Here is a 17,776-nt window from a genome sequence, read left to right as displayed (position 1 = left end):
AGTTGCTGTCAGAGGTGCAAACAGGACAAGACTATTGTTCTCAAGTAAAAGTACAGTTACTTTGGTCAAAATCTACTTAAGCAAAAGTAAAATTACAGGTCAATAATTCTACTCAAGTAAAATTAAAAAGTACTTAAAATATACTGATTATTGAGTAGCTACTGAGTTGGACAAAAAAAGAACAAAAATACAAATAAAAAATGGATCTCTAACCAGGTTGTCCAGGTAAAGTCACACCTTTAACCATAATAAAGTTAAATGCAACAGCTGTTATGGGACGCAATGGATTCTCTTGCTCTGTGTTACTGACCATCATAAATAGTCAAAGCCAAACAACTGGTCAGCCTTGACAGAAAGCTTGAACCTCCTTGTTTTTGCCTTTTTGTTAACTCAGTAAAATGCAATTAAAAGCAATACTTCCCCTAAAATACACTCGAGTATTAGTAAAATTACTGATTCAAAATGTACTCAAAAAGTACAATTAAAAAAGGCACTCAATTACAGCAATTTGGGTAAATTTAGGCCTAATTCTTTATTTTCCACTGCTGGTTGCTGTTCAGTTGTAGTGATAATGAATTACAAGTTCCCATGTAACACAAACAACAGCCTAGTCTCTAGGCACATCAGTGTGACTCACCTCACTATTTGAGAACCACTGCCATAAGCCTTAATGCTCAAGTCCAATTTGTTGATTACTGTTAGTCTGTTCATGTTATGTCAAAATGCGGACCCAAGGAATTTGATCTTTTGGATTAAGATGTGGGAAGCATTCATATGTAGATCCAGAAAGATCACACAGGAGTCTGATATAGGCTCTCTAATAATAATAATAATAATAATAATAATAATAAGCTAAATATTGTAATATGGTGGTATGTTGTATCTTAAGTTGTGGATTTGTAACATAAAACATTCTATTATTTTCAGTTTACACACGTGAACAAAATTGTTAATCAAATAATCATTTTTGTTCTGGCCTGTTTCATTTGTTTGTTTTTTCAAATGGTTCTGCTGAGACTCAATTTAAAAGCAATGTCTAATTTTCATTAGTAAGTTTTCAGTTCACTTTTATCTATTATTAATTTTGTCAGTTTCAAGTTATTTCAGTAACCATTGTGTGTTTTCTTTCTTTAACCAATGGGTACCAACAGTTTTGCCCACCTGTGTATACTGGGAAAACAGACTGATTTATGTGACTTGCAATTAACTATTTCTGGTGACAATGCTTCCCCTTTAATTTGCTGTATACATTTAGTAAAGAGCCACAATTTGTCACTAAAGAGTCACACTTGGCTCTAGCGCCACAGGTTGAGTACCACTAATCTACTGAATGAATAGACATACATTCCCACAGAAACATTCCGAGTTACAGCTGCAAAAGGGTACCAACTCCACGTTAAAGCACATGTATTTGAATACATTGTAATCACATCCCATGATGATGTGATGGTGAAGCGGCAAAACACTTGTTTCCGTGTAGAGATGTAAATATTTGTGGCTGCAGTATCACCGCCACACCAATAGCGGGCGCTTGTCTCTCGCGTGGTGTTTAAACTGGATGTTTTCACTTCTGGTTTGGCCACGCGAGATTTGTGTCAGCGTGTAGACCTGTTACAAACATGTCGGCATTCAAGAGAAAACGTGGAGGACAGGGTCCCAGTGAGAAAAAGGCTAAAAAAGTCAAATTTGTTGTCGGTGGAGATGAAGTGCAGAAGGAAGCCGAACAAGAGGAGAAAAATGAAGTCACCATCCCTCCTCCTGTTTCACAGGTGAGTGTTAATGCTTGTGAGCTAACCAGCTAACTCAGTTCATCATGCACAGAGGGAATGGTTTAGTTCGGTGATTAAATGGCATTTTCTCCTTCAAAGCTACGGACGCAGCAATTTAAATTGTGGCAAACGTCGTTAATGTTACAGTATCAATGTTAAATATCTCACCGTGACCTTATAAGATAGGACCAGGTTCAGTTCGAGTTGGCTAAATGTATTGGCTATGGGTGAACTATGTTGTGTAACTTCCAAAGTGTACGTAATTTAGACTTTATTGTGCTGTACTTTCTTGAACAGGGTAAATGGACCAACAAGGAAAGAGTTCTGATTTTCTCCTCAAGAGGGATAAACTTCAGAACAAGACACTTAATGCAAGACCTGAGGACCATGATGCCTCATTCAAAAGCTGGTTAGTGCATAAAGTCTCTATCTTATTTTGTATTCTGTGCTGATTCTGTTGATCTCAATGCTATAACACGGTTTTTCTTCTCTTATTTGTTAGATACTAAAATGGACAGAAAAGACAAGTTGTTTGTCATTAACGAGGTGAGTCTGTTAGCTAATATTTAGATTTAGTCATATCATTTACTGTATGATTGCATTGCTAATAATGGGCATATCCTGTCAGGTGTGTGAAATCAAAAACTGCAACAAATGCCTCTTTTTCGAGGCAAAGAAGAAGCAGGACCTCTATATGTGGTAGGTTGATATTCTGTCAGGTTCCCTTAAGTTTAAGATGGCCCTCAGACATATTTAAAGTATTTTTTTGCCTCACAGGATTTCAAACAGCCCTCAAGGACCTTCTGCAAAGTTCCTGGTTCAAAACAGTGAGTCACCTCTCCGTCTCAGATTTGAATTTTAAAACTGACATCTGCCGTATGCTATGCTGACAACATGATTGTTTTCCTAACAGTTCATACACTGGCTGAACTCAAGATGACGGGGAACTGCCTCAAAGGATCCAGACCACTGCTGTCATTCGATCCTGTGAGTAATATTAACATTTACTTTCTGGGCAACAAATGTGAAAGCTTATTGTCAGTAACTTAATGAAATCATTCCCAGTACTTTCTCTGTGACAGGCAGATGTGTACCAGAAAGACTTGAATCTCAACCTAAACATGGCACCTTGTAGATAGTTGTGCTTTTTTGTAAAATGGCATCAAGACGGGACAACTCTCCCTTCCTCATTAATTGCCAAAACCTAAGCTGTCATTAAGGAACCTTAACATAATTGATTAAAATGGTGTAAGGGCTTGACTAACTATTCCAATTATGAGACCGATGACCAATATTTTGAACAGATATGCATTCACAATGAGTAGAGATAGATCACTGGATCTATCAGCACTCATATGGTGGAAAAATCAGGATGTGATGCGCTTAGATAGAGATCCACTGATTGAGAATATCAGGGCTGAAACTTATGTTTAAAATAATATTTTAGCTGATGCAGATGTTTGTTTTGTATTACTCCCTAGTATGTCAGCATTTTTTATATTAACCATGAAATCAGATCAGTTTTTCAAACAGGTACATTTTTGTGCCCTGGAAAAACTCACTTTTTTGATTCAGCTGCTACATATACCAGATTCTAGCATAAAAATAATTGTACATGAGATAAAAATTGATAACTGGTACCTGCTCATGCCACATCAATTGGCTGATGGCCAGAGTTTTTTTAAAAGGTCTATCGGCCGATACCAATGTTAAACCAATGCATCTGTGCATTCCCACACTAGGACTTCAGCGTGGAGTGGCTATTGATCGATGACATCCATTCAGGAGCGAGACACTAAGGAAAGCAGTAGAAAGTGAAAGCACAGCTTATGTAGTTTAAGCACTGGCAAACTGCAGCAGATAATGCCAAAACAGAAAATCGGCAAAATAGCAAATATCAGCTGTTAAAATTGGCCTGGTCAATAATTGGACTTCCCCTAAAATAGTGCCAAATGTAAAATGTCCTTTAATCCATAAATTGTAAAATTTGAAATGCTGATAAAGGAAGTTTTGACATCTGTCTGTTTGCTTGAATAAAAATGTTTTTGCAGTTGTCTGTTGACAGTCAAATGCAAATTAATTTTTTTTATTCAAGCAGTTGAACACCATCAGATACATTTTAATGTGAACAAATTGCACTTTTTCTACTCTTAGTGTTTTCTCTTGCTGGTGTTGGTAATTGGCAGCCTTGAATTCTGTAGCTGAATTGACAAATTACAAATAGTCTACCAGTGTATATGCAAAAGACCTTTCTTGTACTGAACAAGGCCTGATCTACTTTGCTTCTTTGTTTCTTCCACAGAAATTTGACAAGGAGCCCCACCTTGCTTTACTGAAGGAGCTCTTCACACAGGTCTGTTTTACAAGACGCATGTAATCTAACGTGTCCTGTAGTGTTAACATGACATGGAATTAATCCATTATATAACTGAACTTTAGTCTAGATATGCCCAAGTGGTTATCATGTTATCAGATGGCTAAATTTTGAGGTTTACATGACATAGTAGGAATTGGACAATGCCAACACTGATCATTCATATTCTACAGTTGAATACAACCAAAAGTATACAATGTTCCAAGGCTGATTATGCTTTCATCTACATTTCTCAGATTAAAAGCTAACAATGTTATCCTGTTGCAGACATTTTCTACTCCACGCTACCATCCTAAGAGTCAGCCTTTTGTGGACCATGTCTTCACATTCACCATTGCTGACAACAGGATATGGTTTAGAAACTATCAGGTAATATTTTGCGATTCATAATTAACTTTCAGTCATCATCATTCCTCTGTTTTGTATTTAAAAATTTAATTTTATTTCACTTTGCAGTGATCATTTTGAAATTATTTCTCTTTATCTTTTTCAGATCATTGAAGAGGATGCTTCCCTGGTAGAGATCGGCCCTCGCTTTGTTCTCAACCTCATTAAGATCTTTCAGGGCAGCTTTGGTGGACCTACACTCTATGAAAACCCAAACTTCCAGTCTCCGAACATGGTAGGATAACGTGTGTTCATTTAGATTAAACTTTAGCAGAGTCTGGACAAAATTCATAGAGGCTTGTGTATCAGGTTTGTGATTAATTCACCTTTCAACTTGCCTGCAGCACCGACGAGAAATCCGACTGGCAGCCGCAGCCAGAGTGAGAGAGAAGCAGATGGTGAAGGAGCTTCAGAAAATGAAGAGGACTGAAGCAAAGCAGGACGTGACCAGAGACGTTACAGCGGACGTTTTCTTAACACCAGCGGAGGAGAAGCCCGTTCACATTGAGACCGAAGCTCCTGAGCCTAAAGTGGTGAAGAAGAACAAGCACAAAGCTTTCAAAAGACAAAGGATGCAGATGGCACGGAGGTAACTGGATGGACTGGACAAAACTAAATGAATGGCTCTCTCTTGCCATGGTTCAATGTGATCTCAAGAAACTGAACTTCAATACAAGAGACTTTGTATTAAACATCATCACCTGATTGTCATGTTTGAAAATATTAGAAACTACAAGATGTACAAGTGGTGTGAAGTGTTTGCTGCTCCACAACACACAGTTGTTCCCCCCTTCCTTCAGGATGATTTTGGAGAGTGTAGACCTGGAAAGTCAATGCCTCTACTCCAATATTAACACATTTTTACATCTTTTTTTTTTTTCAAAGAATTTCCCATCAGTGTAAAAAAACATGTTTATTTCTTTTGAGTAACTACAGTTTTATATAACATGGAAATAAAACAATTTAAACATAGTCTGTATCATCTCATGTTTACTGAAAACAAACTCCAAAATGTTGTCAAAGCTTTCAGCATATTAAGGCAACAAATGTGCAGGATTAACATGAACAGAAAGCCTGTGGAGCTTGCTAAATGTTCCGTTCATAGACTGCCATCCAGCTACCTGCATGAGAAAATAGATCTTGGATGTCTATGAAATATGAGCTCAAAAACAACATCACATTATTAGTCTCATAATGTTATGGGTAATGCTTGCAAGATCATCGGACTGGGGAAAAAAAACCCAGACTAATATAACCACAGGAACGCCTCAATCAATCCCTGTCAGTTTGAAATTTTGAACTTTGTATTATAGAGGTCTGTGGTGCTTAAGATCGGGTAGGTGCTACCATATGCTTTCCAGCCATGTCCACTCTGCTTGTTAAGCACAGCACTTCTTTTCTAAGTTCCTCCTTACTTGAGGTGCTGCCACCACTCACAGGCTTTAACCTTCTCATTTAAGGCAACTGGGTACCAAGAGAGTTTAGATACTTGTGCAAAAAGGGATCTCAGTGGACAAAAGTCACTCTTCCTCCACTTCTTCGTCAGGACAGCAATAATATTCCACAAAACAGATCTGTCCATCGTCATTCCTGACCAGGTACTGCAGAGAGAGGAAGCCTCTGTTGTCTGTCCTCACAGACACTTTGCAAGACAGAGCCAGAGCTTTGGTGGACGGCTTCAGCAGGGACATCTTGTACCTTCGAAGAAAAGGGGGAAAAAAAAAACAGAAAAGAGCTCTAATAAAAGAACACTGGAAGAGTAAGAGAATACAGAGTGTACTGAGTGAGAGGTCAACATCATAATGTGACAAAATACAGCTTAAGGCACCTGTAAGGCCATTATTATGTTATTATCCTGCAGTCATGAATGATAGTTGCAATATGCATCTTTATACAGTGCACAGCTGATGAATACTGTCAAAAAAGCAGAAACACTCAAGAAATTAATCTACAAAATGAGGAGGGAAAGGACATCCTCCTCTGCCAGCCCTAAAGCCCAAGCATAGTGTCTGTTTGTGGAAATGACTGCACTAGTTCTCAATTTGTTTCTTATGGGGTTCCCTTTGTTAAGATGAAAATATTTTCAAGTACTCCCCAACCCACCTACCCCAATCTTTCCTGACACCTAACCTACGGCAGCATTTTAAGAAAAGAAATCCAATATAGAAAATAGTATGTTAATCTAGATAAACCAATTTACTTTTGTGAATCATAAAGAGGCATAAGTATTATTTCTGTTTCAAAACTAGGTATAAAATCCTCACAGGACAAGTAAGAACCATTGAAGCATACACACACTTTTATTTCTCTGTACCAACCTGTTGGTTTGAGTTGTGGTGCATTTAAACAGCTCCATCATCTCAGAATCTTTAGGATAATCATAATGGGCATTTCCAGAATTCCCAAATGTAGACAACCTAAGGAGCAGAAAAAGAAAGATCAGTTTCACTTGAAGAGGCATAAGTGTGCAAAATCAGCTAAATATATAGTACCGTTAAGTCTGAAAAATACCCATCTAAACTTGAGAGATTTGCACTTTAAAACTGTAACATTACTGTAACAGTAATGTAGAAAACTGCTTGATACGCACTTTAAATCTGAGCAACACACCTGAAGTATGGTTGGCTGGGTGACATGGTAATCTGCAGCACCTCACTGGTCATGTCTAACTCAGAGAAGGCCTCCTTCAAACTCTCTGACAGCAGGATGACCTTGGAGAATAACCACAGGTACAGGAGTTTCTATCAGTTAGGTGCAGACTGTTGTATATTTTTTCACTGCATAAAGTAAAGAAATTCACCTTGTTTGTAACGTTGCTGCTGCAGAACTCAAAGTCTATTGGCTCCTCTGGTTCTTGTGTGTTTATCTTGCATACAGTCACTACACCACCCTCCTCTAGGAACAAGGTCAGAGGGTAACCATATCCCTTGTAGCACATACGTAAGGCTGTTGAAACGCCTACAAAACCCCATGAGAGACAATGAGAAGGTTAATTTACTAAAATGAACTAGCAGGAGTAAATATACATTCAGTGTTATTTTTTCCCTTTTGCAAGATCAAGTTCCTTGAACCTTACCTGGCACTGTGCTTCCCCCAAAGATATTTAGGCAGTCCAGAAGAACTGTGAGATTGACCTGAAAACCCACCAAATCTTCCTTTATGGTAAACTCTTGGAAGATCTCAGCCTGGAATTAAAGAATGCATGCACGTCATTTAGGTATCACCACCACAGAAGACAAATTTAACAGAGCAATCCAAGACTTTCAGATATTATAAATAAGGCTATAATATATAAATGGAAAATGAACCTGGATGAAGGCATTGGCTTGCAGACATTTGGAGTCTTCCACAGTGACTTTCAAGCCATTAGGTGTGGCGCTGAAGATGGCATGGTCTTTGAAGGTGATTGCTTTCAGGATGTTGGACAGATTGCGAGCATTATCCAAACTGGCTACCAAAACATATTCTTCATCATCAGCTTGCGACTGGGTTAACAGAGGCATCGTGGCACTGAAATTTTAGATACACAGACTTACTCTGCAGGAATTCTGTAGTGTGACCAGGCCATCAGCAATAGACGAATATCAAGAAAATTCACAGACAAGTTGAACACATTCCCACCCGTACAAGCTTCAGTATTCAATAATCAGTATAACTTAGTTTCATATGGTACAGTGAATTAGCATTGTGGAAGTTTGCATTTTTTGTTTGCTGTTTATATAGCAATGTATGTTTCTGGCCCAACAGTTGTGTTGTGAATGGCCCCTGTCAAATAATAAAGTAAGACATATTGACACGACATACGTTTGGGAGGTCTCAGTGCGGTGTTTTGGTGTAACGAGTGACCATGTTAACTGGTGACAAAGCTACGCGCTTTAAGTCAGACGTTTACACGGTAACTATTTTACAGCGACACACCTGCCCAAAAACACTAAAATAGCAGGTAAAGTCGTTGTGATAGAGTGTCGTGTGGTGTATAGCTCACTGAATAATTCAATTCAAGAACAAACACATGACTGAAAATTGTTCATACTTAACCTCTATTCGCGAAACTGTCATTTGGGGGGGTTCGCTACTTGTCAATTCTAAGCTAGGCTATATGACAACAAATCACACTATCACGAGAGTTTACGAATAAAAGTAACCGACAAACACTTTTAATTGCGCTTTAATTTTATACCAAGAATAACTGGTAAACAAAGTTTGACAATAAATTACTGGAAACTTACAAAGTCGTTGCTCCGACACTTGCAGTGTTGTTTTCAAGAAAAGCGCTCTCTGGTATTTAACAATTTCCGCTCTTAGCGCGTGCCTCGGAAGTAGATACCGCGCATGCGTTTTCGCGTTCGGGAGACTTCGCTGCTCGGTCCAAAACACACGGGGAATACCTCTCTTACATCGGTGGTAAGTTATTATATGGAGCTTTTGTGAGCTCAGCTCGTAGTTTTCTTACACAGCCACGGCCAAAAGGGCTAAAACATCATGTATAGTCCATGTGGTAGTCATAATTCTTCATACATGTTAGATTTTCAATCAAGCTGTAACAGAGAGCTAACGTTAGCTAACAGTCTGATGACGTTCAGTTGTCAGTGTTTCCCAGTGCGTAACAAGTCTGGTTAATAGCAAACAAAACTTACAAAGGTTTCCCAAAGAACTTCTTTAGGGTTGCCAAGGCGAAATAGAAACAAAGCGTCACGTCTGTTCCTTATACGAATTTCTTAACGGTTTTCTTTTCCAATAAGAAATGGTGATAGCTAGCTAGCGACGCTGCATTGTCAGGATTTAGAAAGACAAAATAAGATCTCTACACTGGTATGGGGAAAAAACCTGAAACAATGACGTATGATAACACAATTTCTATGTTGCTGTTTATCTGTGCTGTCAAAGTACATAATACATTGACATCTGTAAATATTACGATTAAAGAAAACATTTTATGACGATAGAATTGAAACGTTATGAAGCTTTAATAAACATCTGATTTATGAGACAGGTACGTATGAAGAAAAGTGAGTCCCATCAAACATTGCAAGACAACTCCTGCACACTAGCTAAATTGTATATAAACACTGTCAGCGTTTCTGTTATCAAGGTTTTTTGGAATTTAGACAATATGGAGGAGTTTGTGCTATTGTTTGACAATAAAAAACTAGACATTTCACAATATAAGGTATTTAGGGCTCCTGTTTTTGTTTCTGCAAATTTGAAAGATTGTTTGAAACATTGCGTTTGTCTAATGGATACCTAATGTCACATGTAAGATCGCTAATGTTAAAGAGCAGATTGAATATACATGTACTAATTTCCTGGAGTATGTTACAGCAACAATGTTAGATATGGTTGGAAATATTTTTTAACCCTGGTGTTGTAGAGATAAACACGTGCCATCAGGCATTTGACAGCTTTGTTATCTCACTGTCATTTTTTCAGATTCTTCATTTTTGCTTGCTGCATCTGAGCCGTAATCATGGTGTGCATTCCCTGCATTGTCATTCCTGTCCTGCTGTGGGTCTACAAGAGGTTCCTGGAGCCAATCATCTACCCTTTCATTTCACCATTTATTAATACATTCTGGACCAAAAAAGCAGTCCAGGAGACTGGCAATGGTGACCAAAAAGCTTCTGAAACCAGTAATGGGACTTGCAAGGTATCTTAAAGGAATAAATACCTTTTTGAGTATATCTGAGTATTAAATCCATTATATTTTAAATTGTTATTGTATTTATTACTATTATTATATCATTTTTGCAGTGCTAGTCCGGAATATTATATTGTATAGCTGATATGTTTAATGCAGACAATGAAAGGATCCTTAGGTGTTATAACTTTACAAAATTTGTAATTAGGGTCTTATTTACGTCGCATTAAATGAATGTATTTTGAAAACAGTAAGTTGAATATGATATTGTATAAGTGTGCCCATTGCCATACTATAACTTAATGCCAGAGAAATGATTTTACCCCTGTTGTGATTTTAACGTATGTCAAATTTGGGGATGTCAAGAAAATTAAGAGCACATCTAGAACCACTTAAACTCACCTGATGTAGTATATTGTCATATTTAACATCATTGCAATCACTTAATTTTATCAGTTTAATTGTATTTGCCACTGTGTGTCTTAGCCTCTTTTATTCATAGTTGTTACCAGCATTTATGACACCTTTTCCTTCCTTTGTTTCAGCCTGAAAGCAATGGTGTGGCCACAGCCAATGGAGCCCCTATAACAGCAGACAAGAAGATGGACTGACAGCACTTTACATTTATAATATGTCTTAACCAGTGTAAATATTCAACAGAAAAAACAGAGAGAAACTATAGATTAACTTATCAGAGTCATCTCCATGTCGTGTGTATTATGTTTTTTAATTTTGTCCTTTGTGTAACAGTTACTTTGAGAAATTTATTATTGATACATTTTATTTGTTGATAATGAATTGATCCATGCATATACTGTATAGAATAAACTATCTCAAATAAGTAGGTTTTCTAAGTGAAATGAGTTTAAATAAATCAGTCATTCTAAATCTTCAGTCAAGAAATGTTTTTTTTTTTTGTTATGGTGACAAGGTGAAAGTCAAAGTGCAGCGTAATGATTAATTATTGATTTAAGCTTGATCTAAACTTCTCAGGTTTTCTGAGTTAATGCAAACATAAAGTTTAATCAACTGAAGCCAAATTCAACACTGTGCATTCTTTGGGCAGCTACTTATTCAGCATGGGATGATTTTAACAAAAAATGTCACAGCTGTTGTAGCAAGGAAGAACTGTTGCAGCTGTTAAAATCAGGGATTTATGAACAACTGAGATTTATAACCTTGTTTTAGTTACACAACTAAAGTATATCATATCACTGCATAAAACTTATAGTACAGATGTAATAGTCAAAAATCATTCCAATTAGTATAAAAATACAGGAAAACAGATACATAAATAGAAGTTGTGTAAATCTGAAGTTTGGAGTAATAGTAGTAAAGAATGTTTTCTGTTTGGAAGTTTTGTGTTAAAGTACACAATACCAGCATCTGGTTGTTAATAAACTTTAACTTAAAATATCAAATTAAAACCAGATCTAATAATCTCAGTCATGTACAGTAAAGGTTTTATTTGTTTATGACTGTAGAATATTTTGGAGACTGACACAAACCAGGACAGAGAGGTCTTCATGAGTTTCACATACTTAACATGAATTGTAAACATAAATTGTAATTCTTCTGATTACTAACAAGAGTCTTCTCTTTGTCTACATCTGGCAAAGTTAGTATTTCTGATTTTTTTTAATTGAAAAATTTGAAGTGTAACATCCCTGGTCCAGCCTATTTTAGCTCATTGTTGCTGGGTAACATTGTTGAGGGGGCTTTGGCAGTATCTCTAGTATTTGGTTACCTAGTGAGGAGGCTTTCTGAACCCAGCACTAATAATGATTCATGATGTTGATTTGAAACTACATGTTACTGTTCATGTGTAAATACTGGGAGGTATGATCCATTTCAACTGGCTTGCTCCCTTATCATTTAAAGGTTAGCTCTGTGCTTAATTTCTATATTCAGATGGTGTAAATATAATAGCAGACTCTGTATGAAACAAGAAAATATATAAAACGGAGTCACCAAAAGTTTCATTTCCAAAGGAAGAATTGATAACCTCCTTAGACCTGAGCTTCTGTTTGGAATGATTATTTTTTAGTTTATTTCCCTTAATAAGGATAAGAAGGACCTGCTAAGTACAAAAGCTCAACTTTATCTTTGACCATAACATTGTTTTGACCAAAAATGATGTTTACAAATCTCCTGAAGTATTTCCACAAGAAATAGAGCACTAGATTGGTTTTAGAGCATGTGTTTTTGGCTGTGTCAGCCAGTCAGTTGTTGGGGGTCATCAGTCAGTAAGAAAATGACAGAAATTCCCCTGGAAAAATCCTAATGAATTCCCTGAAATTTCCATGAAAGTTCTTGAAAATTTCAAAGGACACCCCTGTACAAATTCCCAAATAAATTTCTCAAGTTTCTGTGAAAATACCTAATAATTTCAAAGCAAATATCCCCCCCAAAAATCAAATCAAATAAAAAAAAACTTTAAATATATTTCCAAAAGTTTACATTAGAATGCCATCAACTTTCCAAATGAATTCCTCCAAATATTCAAATGCATTTCCAGAATTCCCATGAAAACGCCAAAAAGAATTTCAAAGCAACAATGAAGCTCTCCTAAAATATGCAAACAATTCCCTCAAATTTCCATGAAAAACCATGAAATTTTTTAAAAAAGAAAAGAAAAAAACAAAACAAAACAAATACTCATGAAAATAAAAAAAATTATAAAATTGCAAAATGTCCCTGCATTCCAAGAATATTATTCAAAACTTAAATGGACATTCAAAAAAATTAATTTACTGAGAAAACTTATTATTAAAGTATCCTATAAAAAGCACCCCCAAATTTCTTCAAATATTTTCAACTATTGCAACTTTATAATTAAGCCTAAACATTCTATTAATTTGCCCCCAAAATTACAAAAACTTCTCCAAAATTCCATTGAAATAATATACTAATGAATTCCCTGAAATTTCCATGAAAATTTCATAGGAGGCCCCCACCCCAAAATCCCCCCAAAAATTACAAATTTCTCAAGTTTCCATAAAAATATGTTTAAAAAAATCAGAGCAAATACCCTCCCAAAAATTCAAATAGAATTCCCAGAAGTTACATATAGCTACATTTACATGAAATGCCCATAAATGACCACACACATTTCAACAAAAATTCAAACTAATTTTCCAAAATCCTATGACAATATTACAAAATGTCAAAGCAGATTTCTCCCAAAACAACCAATGATAATCTCATAAACTGTACAAACATATTTCCCAAATTAGCAAATTACTCAAACTTCAGTGGACTTTCTGGAAAACTGACTCAGAAATTATTGCAGAATTGATTATTGTAAGAAATCTTAGGTGTGATGTTCTCATATGTTAAAGGTGGGACTTAGGAGGTTTTAAGAAGTAGATAGAAATGTAGAGTTTAGATAAGCACCCTGGATCTCTCAGCCCCATTTCTAACTGCAACGTCACATACGTACCAACGCCTTGATGTCGTCATTACGCAAGGGGTGGCGACGTGGAAAACATGGAGGATAGTAGTGTGTAGTGTAAACTAAATTGTGACAAATACCGCACAGTTGCAAGTATCTTCGTTTGTAAAGGACATTTAGCGAACAAATTGGACTAAACTACTCACCTGTGGGAAAAACAGTCGTCTGTTGAAGTCACTGGGAGTCTGAAGAGCCGTGGAAAGTGCGAGAAGCATTTATGACAGGTAAGCCGAGCGGTCAGCTGATTGCAAACAAGCAGTAAACGTTAGCTGTTTTCAGGACAGAGTGTTTACTCTCCGGTTACATGGACGCACACATGAATCAGAAATTAAGTTAGCAAAGATATCACGCCAATTGATACAATTCAAATAAAACGTTTTAACTGTATTTAGCACCGAGGCAGAGGCTGTTCCCTGATCTTGAAACAGGACGATCTAGCTAGCTGAAGAAGGGGATACAAATACAGTCATGTTAGGATCTACACTAAACGATACCCCAGTAGAGTCATAAAAGTTTTATCACTTGTGACAGTTAAAAAATTTGAAACCACAATTTTAAGACGCATACATCCGCTATCAGCAAAGGTTTGTGCTTAAAGTTTTCAGACGTTACCTTTACTTCCATACTTTAGATGCTGCTTTTTTAAAAACGACATAAACTCCTTGATATCAATGATTGATAGCATCAAAATACGTTGTTGCTAATGTTTTTGGGCAACTAAGACAATGTGCAGGAGCTTTTTTTTTTTGGTTTTCAACACCAATCGATTGCCCAACATTGAGTGCTTAGGTCTCTTATTGTTGATGCCATGGTATAGAAATATGTTTTGATACAGTCTAAGTTTCACTATTAAATCAAAGTTTTAAATCCTGATAAAGTGACAACCCTAACCTGAATATCAAACCATCCCTCTAACTTTATTATTGTTCCCTGACATTCTTTTGTGCCATTGTTTACTTGTGCAAATGTTGCCTTGCTGGCTGCACCTGTGTGTCCAAGGTGTGTCTTTGAAAAGCACATAACACATGTCCTGGTCCTATACGTCTCATCCTGTTGTGAGATTGGCCTCACTCATGATTGTGTTGGGGATGGTGAGGGTCTATTTTTTTAACTAAAATACATGTCCTGCGTACCCAAAATTGGTTTTATTGATTTTGATGACCAGTAAATGCAGGCAAATTCCCGCACGCCATCTACATTGCAGAATTACAATGACAACGTTTTGACGTCTGTATGTTTGTGATGTTTCGCCGCTGCTCTTTCTCTTTTTCTTACAGTGGCTTTTGGTTGAAATACTGGCCAAAGATTTGATAAGCTGATCATCTTTCAATCATTAAAATAACAAATGTTCTACAAAACCTACTCTACTCAAAAACCCCGTGGTATGGTGAAGTGTCAAAGTATTTTTTGCAACCTTAGTGTGCTGAATTGTTAATTTATCATTTCATCAAAGCATTTCTGTTTTTCCTCCAGGATTTGGCATATGCCTGGTGAAAAAGAAGTGAGGAGTGCTGAGTCTGGCTGATTGAAGCCAGCAAACATGGGTGCCAACACCAGCCAGGTCAGTGACCTGTCCGATAACCCCAGCCTCAAAGCCCTGGTGGGCACGGAGTCCATATCGGAGAATGATCCTTTCTGGAACCAGCTCATCTCATTCACCTTCATCAGTCCCACCAGCAGGTACAGAAACACACAGCCAAATGGTTTTGAATGAAGTGTGTCTGACAGTGTGCCAGAATTTAACAGTTCATTACTTCAGATGCACAAAAATAAGCCCTCTACCTGCCTGTGGAAGAAGGGCTGCCAAAGGGTGAATAGCTTTGGAGCAATTAATAATAAGGTTAAACATTATATTGTTTTAATGAAAGTAAAGTTCGGTCTGAAAGTGTAAGCACCAAATGTGTTTGATTTCAGCAGGTGCCTTTCATTTTATGTAAAGGAAATACTTAATGAAAAAAATGTTAACAAGGTGCATGACAGCATTTAGAATAACTCGTAAGAAAAAAGCCGTGCTCATTTGAAATAACTTGAATTCTTGACAGAAATATTTTGAATGAGTAGAGTTAAAATGAAAGCTCAAACATCTTTTTTTTAAAAAAGTCCTCTGTTATGGACAAAATTCCCTCATCATCCTCTACCAACTGACATTTGCCACACAACCATTCCAACAATAAATTCCTGTTGGATTGTCAGCCAGGATCCAACATTAAACTGCAGACAGGATGTTTGCAGAGCTCCAAAGATTAATCATCTAACAGAGTTAAACTCCTGCTTGGCTGACAATAGATTATCTACTTAATGTTTACTTCCTTTGTTAATATTTCATTGAAAGAAGCTGCATTTCCTCCTACAGCAGGACAGCAACAGATATGAATAGTGAATGAATTTTTTCCTTTACTAGTTAGGGCAGCTGAAAAGACAGGAAATATGGGAAGAGAGAAAGGAGGAAGACATACGTAAAGCATGCACCAGGATTGGGACTTGAACCTGCCACCAGTGCTTTGAAGACTAACGCCTCAGCATATGGGAACCTGCTCTACTTAAAACCGATGTCCAGATATTAATAATCTCTAATCTCTGTCATCCAGTCAGAGTACTTATCCACAAAGTCTTTATGATCCTGGTTATTAATGTTACTCTTATGATACAATCAAACATGGGGCTGTCTCTCCAAGATCCTCAAAATTTATTTATTTAATATTTCAGAGAAAACACCCACACACTGTCCAACATGAAAAAAAGAGTGGTATTTATTTGTAACGTTTCAGTATTAGACCTTCATCAGGCAAACAGTGATTGTGATCGTGACAACATTGTTTGCCTGATGAAGGTCTAGTACCAAAACATTGCAAATAAATACCCCTTTTTTTTGCAAATTGGACAGTGTGTGGGTTTTTTAAAAGCAGAACATTAAGCTGTCCATTAGGCCAAACATGGATTTGCACAAGACAATCATAGAGAATTTATTTACATTACTCAACAAGTCATATTCCATTTGTTATTATAGCAAAAAGACAAAGTTCTACAAGACCAAGCAACTTTTGGTATGGAAATTGTCAAGTGCTTAACTTCCTGTAAAGATTAAAATGCCACTGAAATACCAATGTGTTAGGGAGATTAAAACAAGGTTTTTGGTTAAAAACTTGATAAAAACAAAAAAACTAAATGTATAAAAAACTAGATTGCCTTCAGCATTTTAGTTTGCTGAAATATGAATAAAAATTTAAGATTTAACATAAGCTGTGGCATGTGTTTACAAGACAAACTAAAATAAATAATGTGTAAAATTTTCATTCCTCTAAAGGTACGACAAGTTTTTTGGTTGGATATAACATTTAAATTCAGGAACATATCTGTTATTAATTTTCTCCTGTGCATGTTTGTGGATGTTCAACATTTAAAAATACATTTTTTGTACTGAAAGACCTGTTCATTCTGTGTTTACATGGCTAGAGATTTTTATTCTAGACTTTTGTAAGTCTAGAAAGTCTTACACAGGCTTCTGCTTTGTAGGCGAGTTGCTGTTGTTCCTGAATGCTTCGATTTTCTCATACTATCACTTAGAGTTGACAGTGTATTATCCAGCAGGGGTGAAATTTCTCGAACAGTCTTATTGCAGAGGTGGCATCCATCGCAGTACCGCTCCTAAACTCTTCAGAATGACCCATTTTTATCACAAATGTTTGAAAAATGGACACTTGTGGCAACACGTGTGATTGAAACACGTGAATTCAATCATTACTAGGTGTGGCCAAATACTTTTGTCCATAAAGTGTATCTTTAAAAAAGGATTTTCAAACTAGAAAAAACGCTTAGCAGTTAGATGCCGCCACAAGGTCTACAATAGCTGGAGAGTGAAAGTCCAGTAGGGTGTCAAAATGAATGGCTGGGATGATTTTTGTGGCAGTTAGATTGCAAAAATTCTTTTTTTGCCTTTCTTTATTGCTGTTGGTGAATGTTTTGTGATAAACTTTGGATTACAGAGCTTTTACTGTGTATAACCTCCAAAATCTAATCAGTGCATTCTTGAGTCAGAGTGGACATTCAGGCAAAGTTTAAGAAAATTCCCAAAAGCATTCTTGAGATATCAGATTCACAAAAATGGCCAGGACAGACAACCTTGAAACACAAAGCCTCCAGCCCTGGCTATCACA

The 17,776-nt window shown here is 36.7% G+C and overlaps 4 protein-coding genes across 5 annotated transcripts in view; 3 read left to right on the top strand and 1 right to left on the bottom strand.

Annotated features, from left to right (window-relative positions):
* The first annotated feature begins 1,589 nt into the window (after window positions 1-1,589).
* On the top strand, window positions 1,590-5,502 carry bxdc2 (brix domain containing 2). The gene is made up of 10 exons (XM_041811541.1): window positions 1,590-1,769; window positions 2,067-2,178; window positions 2,272-2,315; window positions 2,398-2,468; window positions 2,547-2,596; window positions 2,683-2,756; window positions 4,072-4,122; window positions 4,411-4,512; window positions 4,637-4,765; window positions 4,875-5,502. Exons 1-10 carry the CDS (start codon window positions 1,620-1,622, stop codon window positions 5,121-5,123), a joined length of 1,032 nt encoding a protein of 343 aa, XP_041667475.1. The 5' UTR covers window positions 1,590-1,619; the 3' UTR covers window positions 5,124-5,502.
* On the bottom strand, window positions 5,429-8,855 carry rad1 (RAD1 homolog (S. pombe)). The gene is made up of 7 exons (XM_041811542.1): window positions 8,760-8,855; window positions 7,839-8,040; window positions 7,607-7,715; window positions 7,331-7,488; window positions 7,141-7,241; window positions 6,849-6,947; window positions 5,429-6,228 (listed from the first exon to the last, which is right to left on the bottom strand). Exons 2-7 carry the CDS (start codon window positions 8,031-8,033, stop codon window positions 6,051-6,053), a joined length of 840 nt encoding a protein of 279 aa, XP_041667476.1. The 5' UTR covers window positions 8,034-8,040; window positions 8,760-8,855; the 3' UTR covers window positions 5,429-6,050.
* Window positions 8,850-11,060, top strand: LOC121525509 (UPF0729 protein C18orf32 homolog). Its single transcript, XM_041811543.1, has 3 exons — window positions 8,850-8,934; window positions 9,961-10,177; window positions 10,714-11,060. The coding sequence occupies exons 2-3, from the start codon at window positions 9,998-10,000 to the stop codon at window positions 10,777-10,779; spliced, it is 246 nt and encodes an 81-aa protein (XP_041667477.1). The 5' UTR covers window positions 8,850-8,934; window positions 9,961-9,997; the 3' UTR covers window positions 10,780-11,060.
* Window positions 11,061-13,649: 2,589 nt separating this feature from the next.
* The window catches only part of dym (dymeclin), a 103,159-nt gene continuing 99,032 nt past the window's right edge, over window positions 13,650-17,776 (top strand). Inside the window, exons 1-3 of one of the 2 annotated variants that reach the window (XM_041810925.1) lie at window positions 13,650-13,846; window positions 14,900-15,004; window positions 15,096-15,302. In XM_041810925.1, the coding sequence (XP_041666859.1) occupies window positions 15,163-15,302 (140 nt within the window). In that variant the 5' untranslated portion in view covers window positions 13,650-13,846; window positions 14,900-15,004; window positions 15,096-15,162. The remainder of the gene's footprint in view (window positions 13,847-14,899; window positions 15,005-15,095; window positions 15,303-17,776) is intronic. The other variant, XM_041810924.1, reaches the window with a different exon arrangement.

The sequence above is a fragment of the Cheilinus undulatus genome, linkage group 17 (genome assembly GCF_018320785.1).
Source record: "Cheilinus undulatus linkage group 17, ASM1832078v1, whole genome shotgun sequence".
Classification (NCBI taxonomy): domain Eukaryota; kingdom Metazoa; phylum Chordata; class Actinopteri; order Labriformes; family Labridae; genus Cheilinus; species Cheilinus undulatus.
Note: the sequence above shows the minus strand (reverse complement) of the source record. Positions and strands in the feature narration are given on the sequence as shown.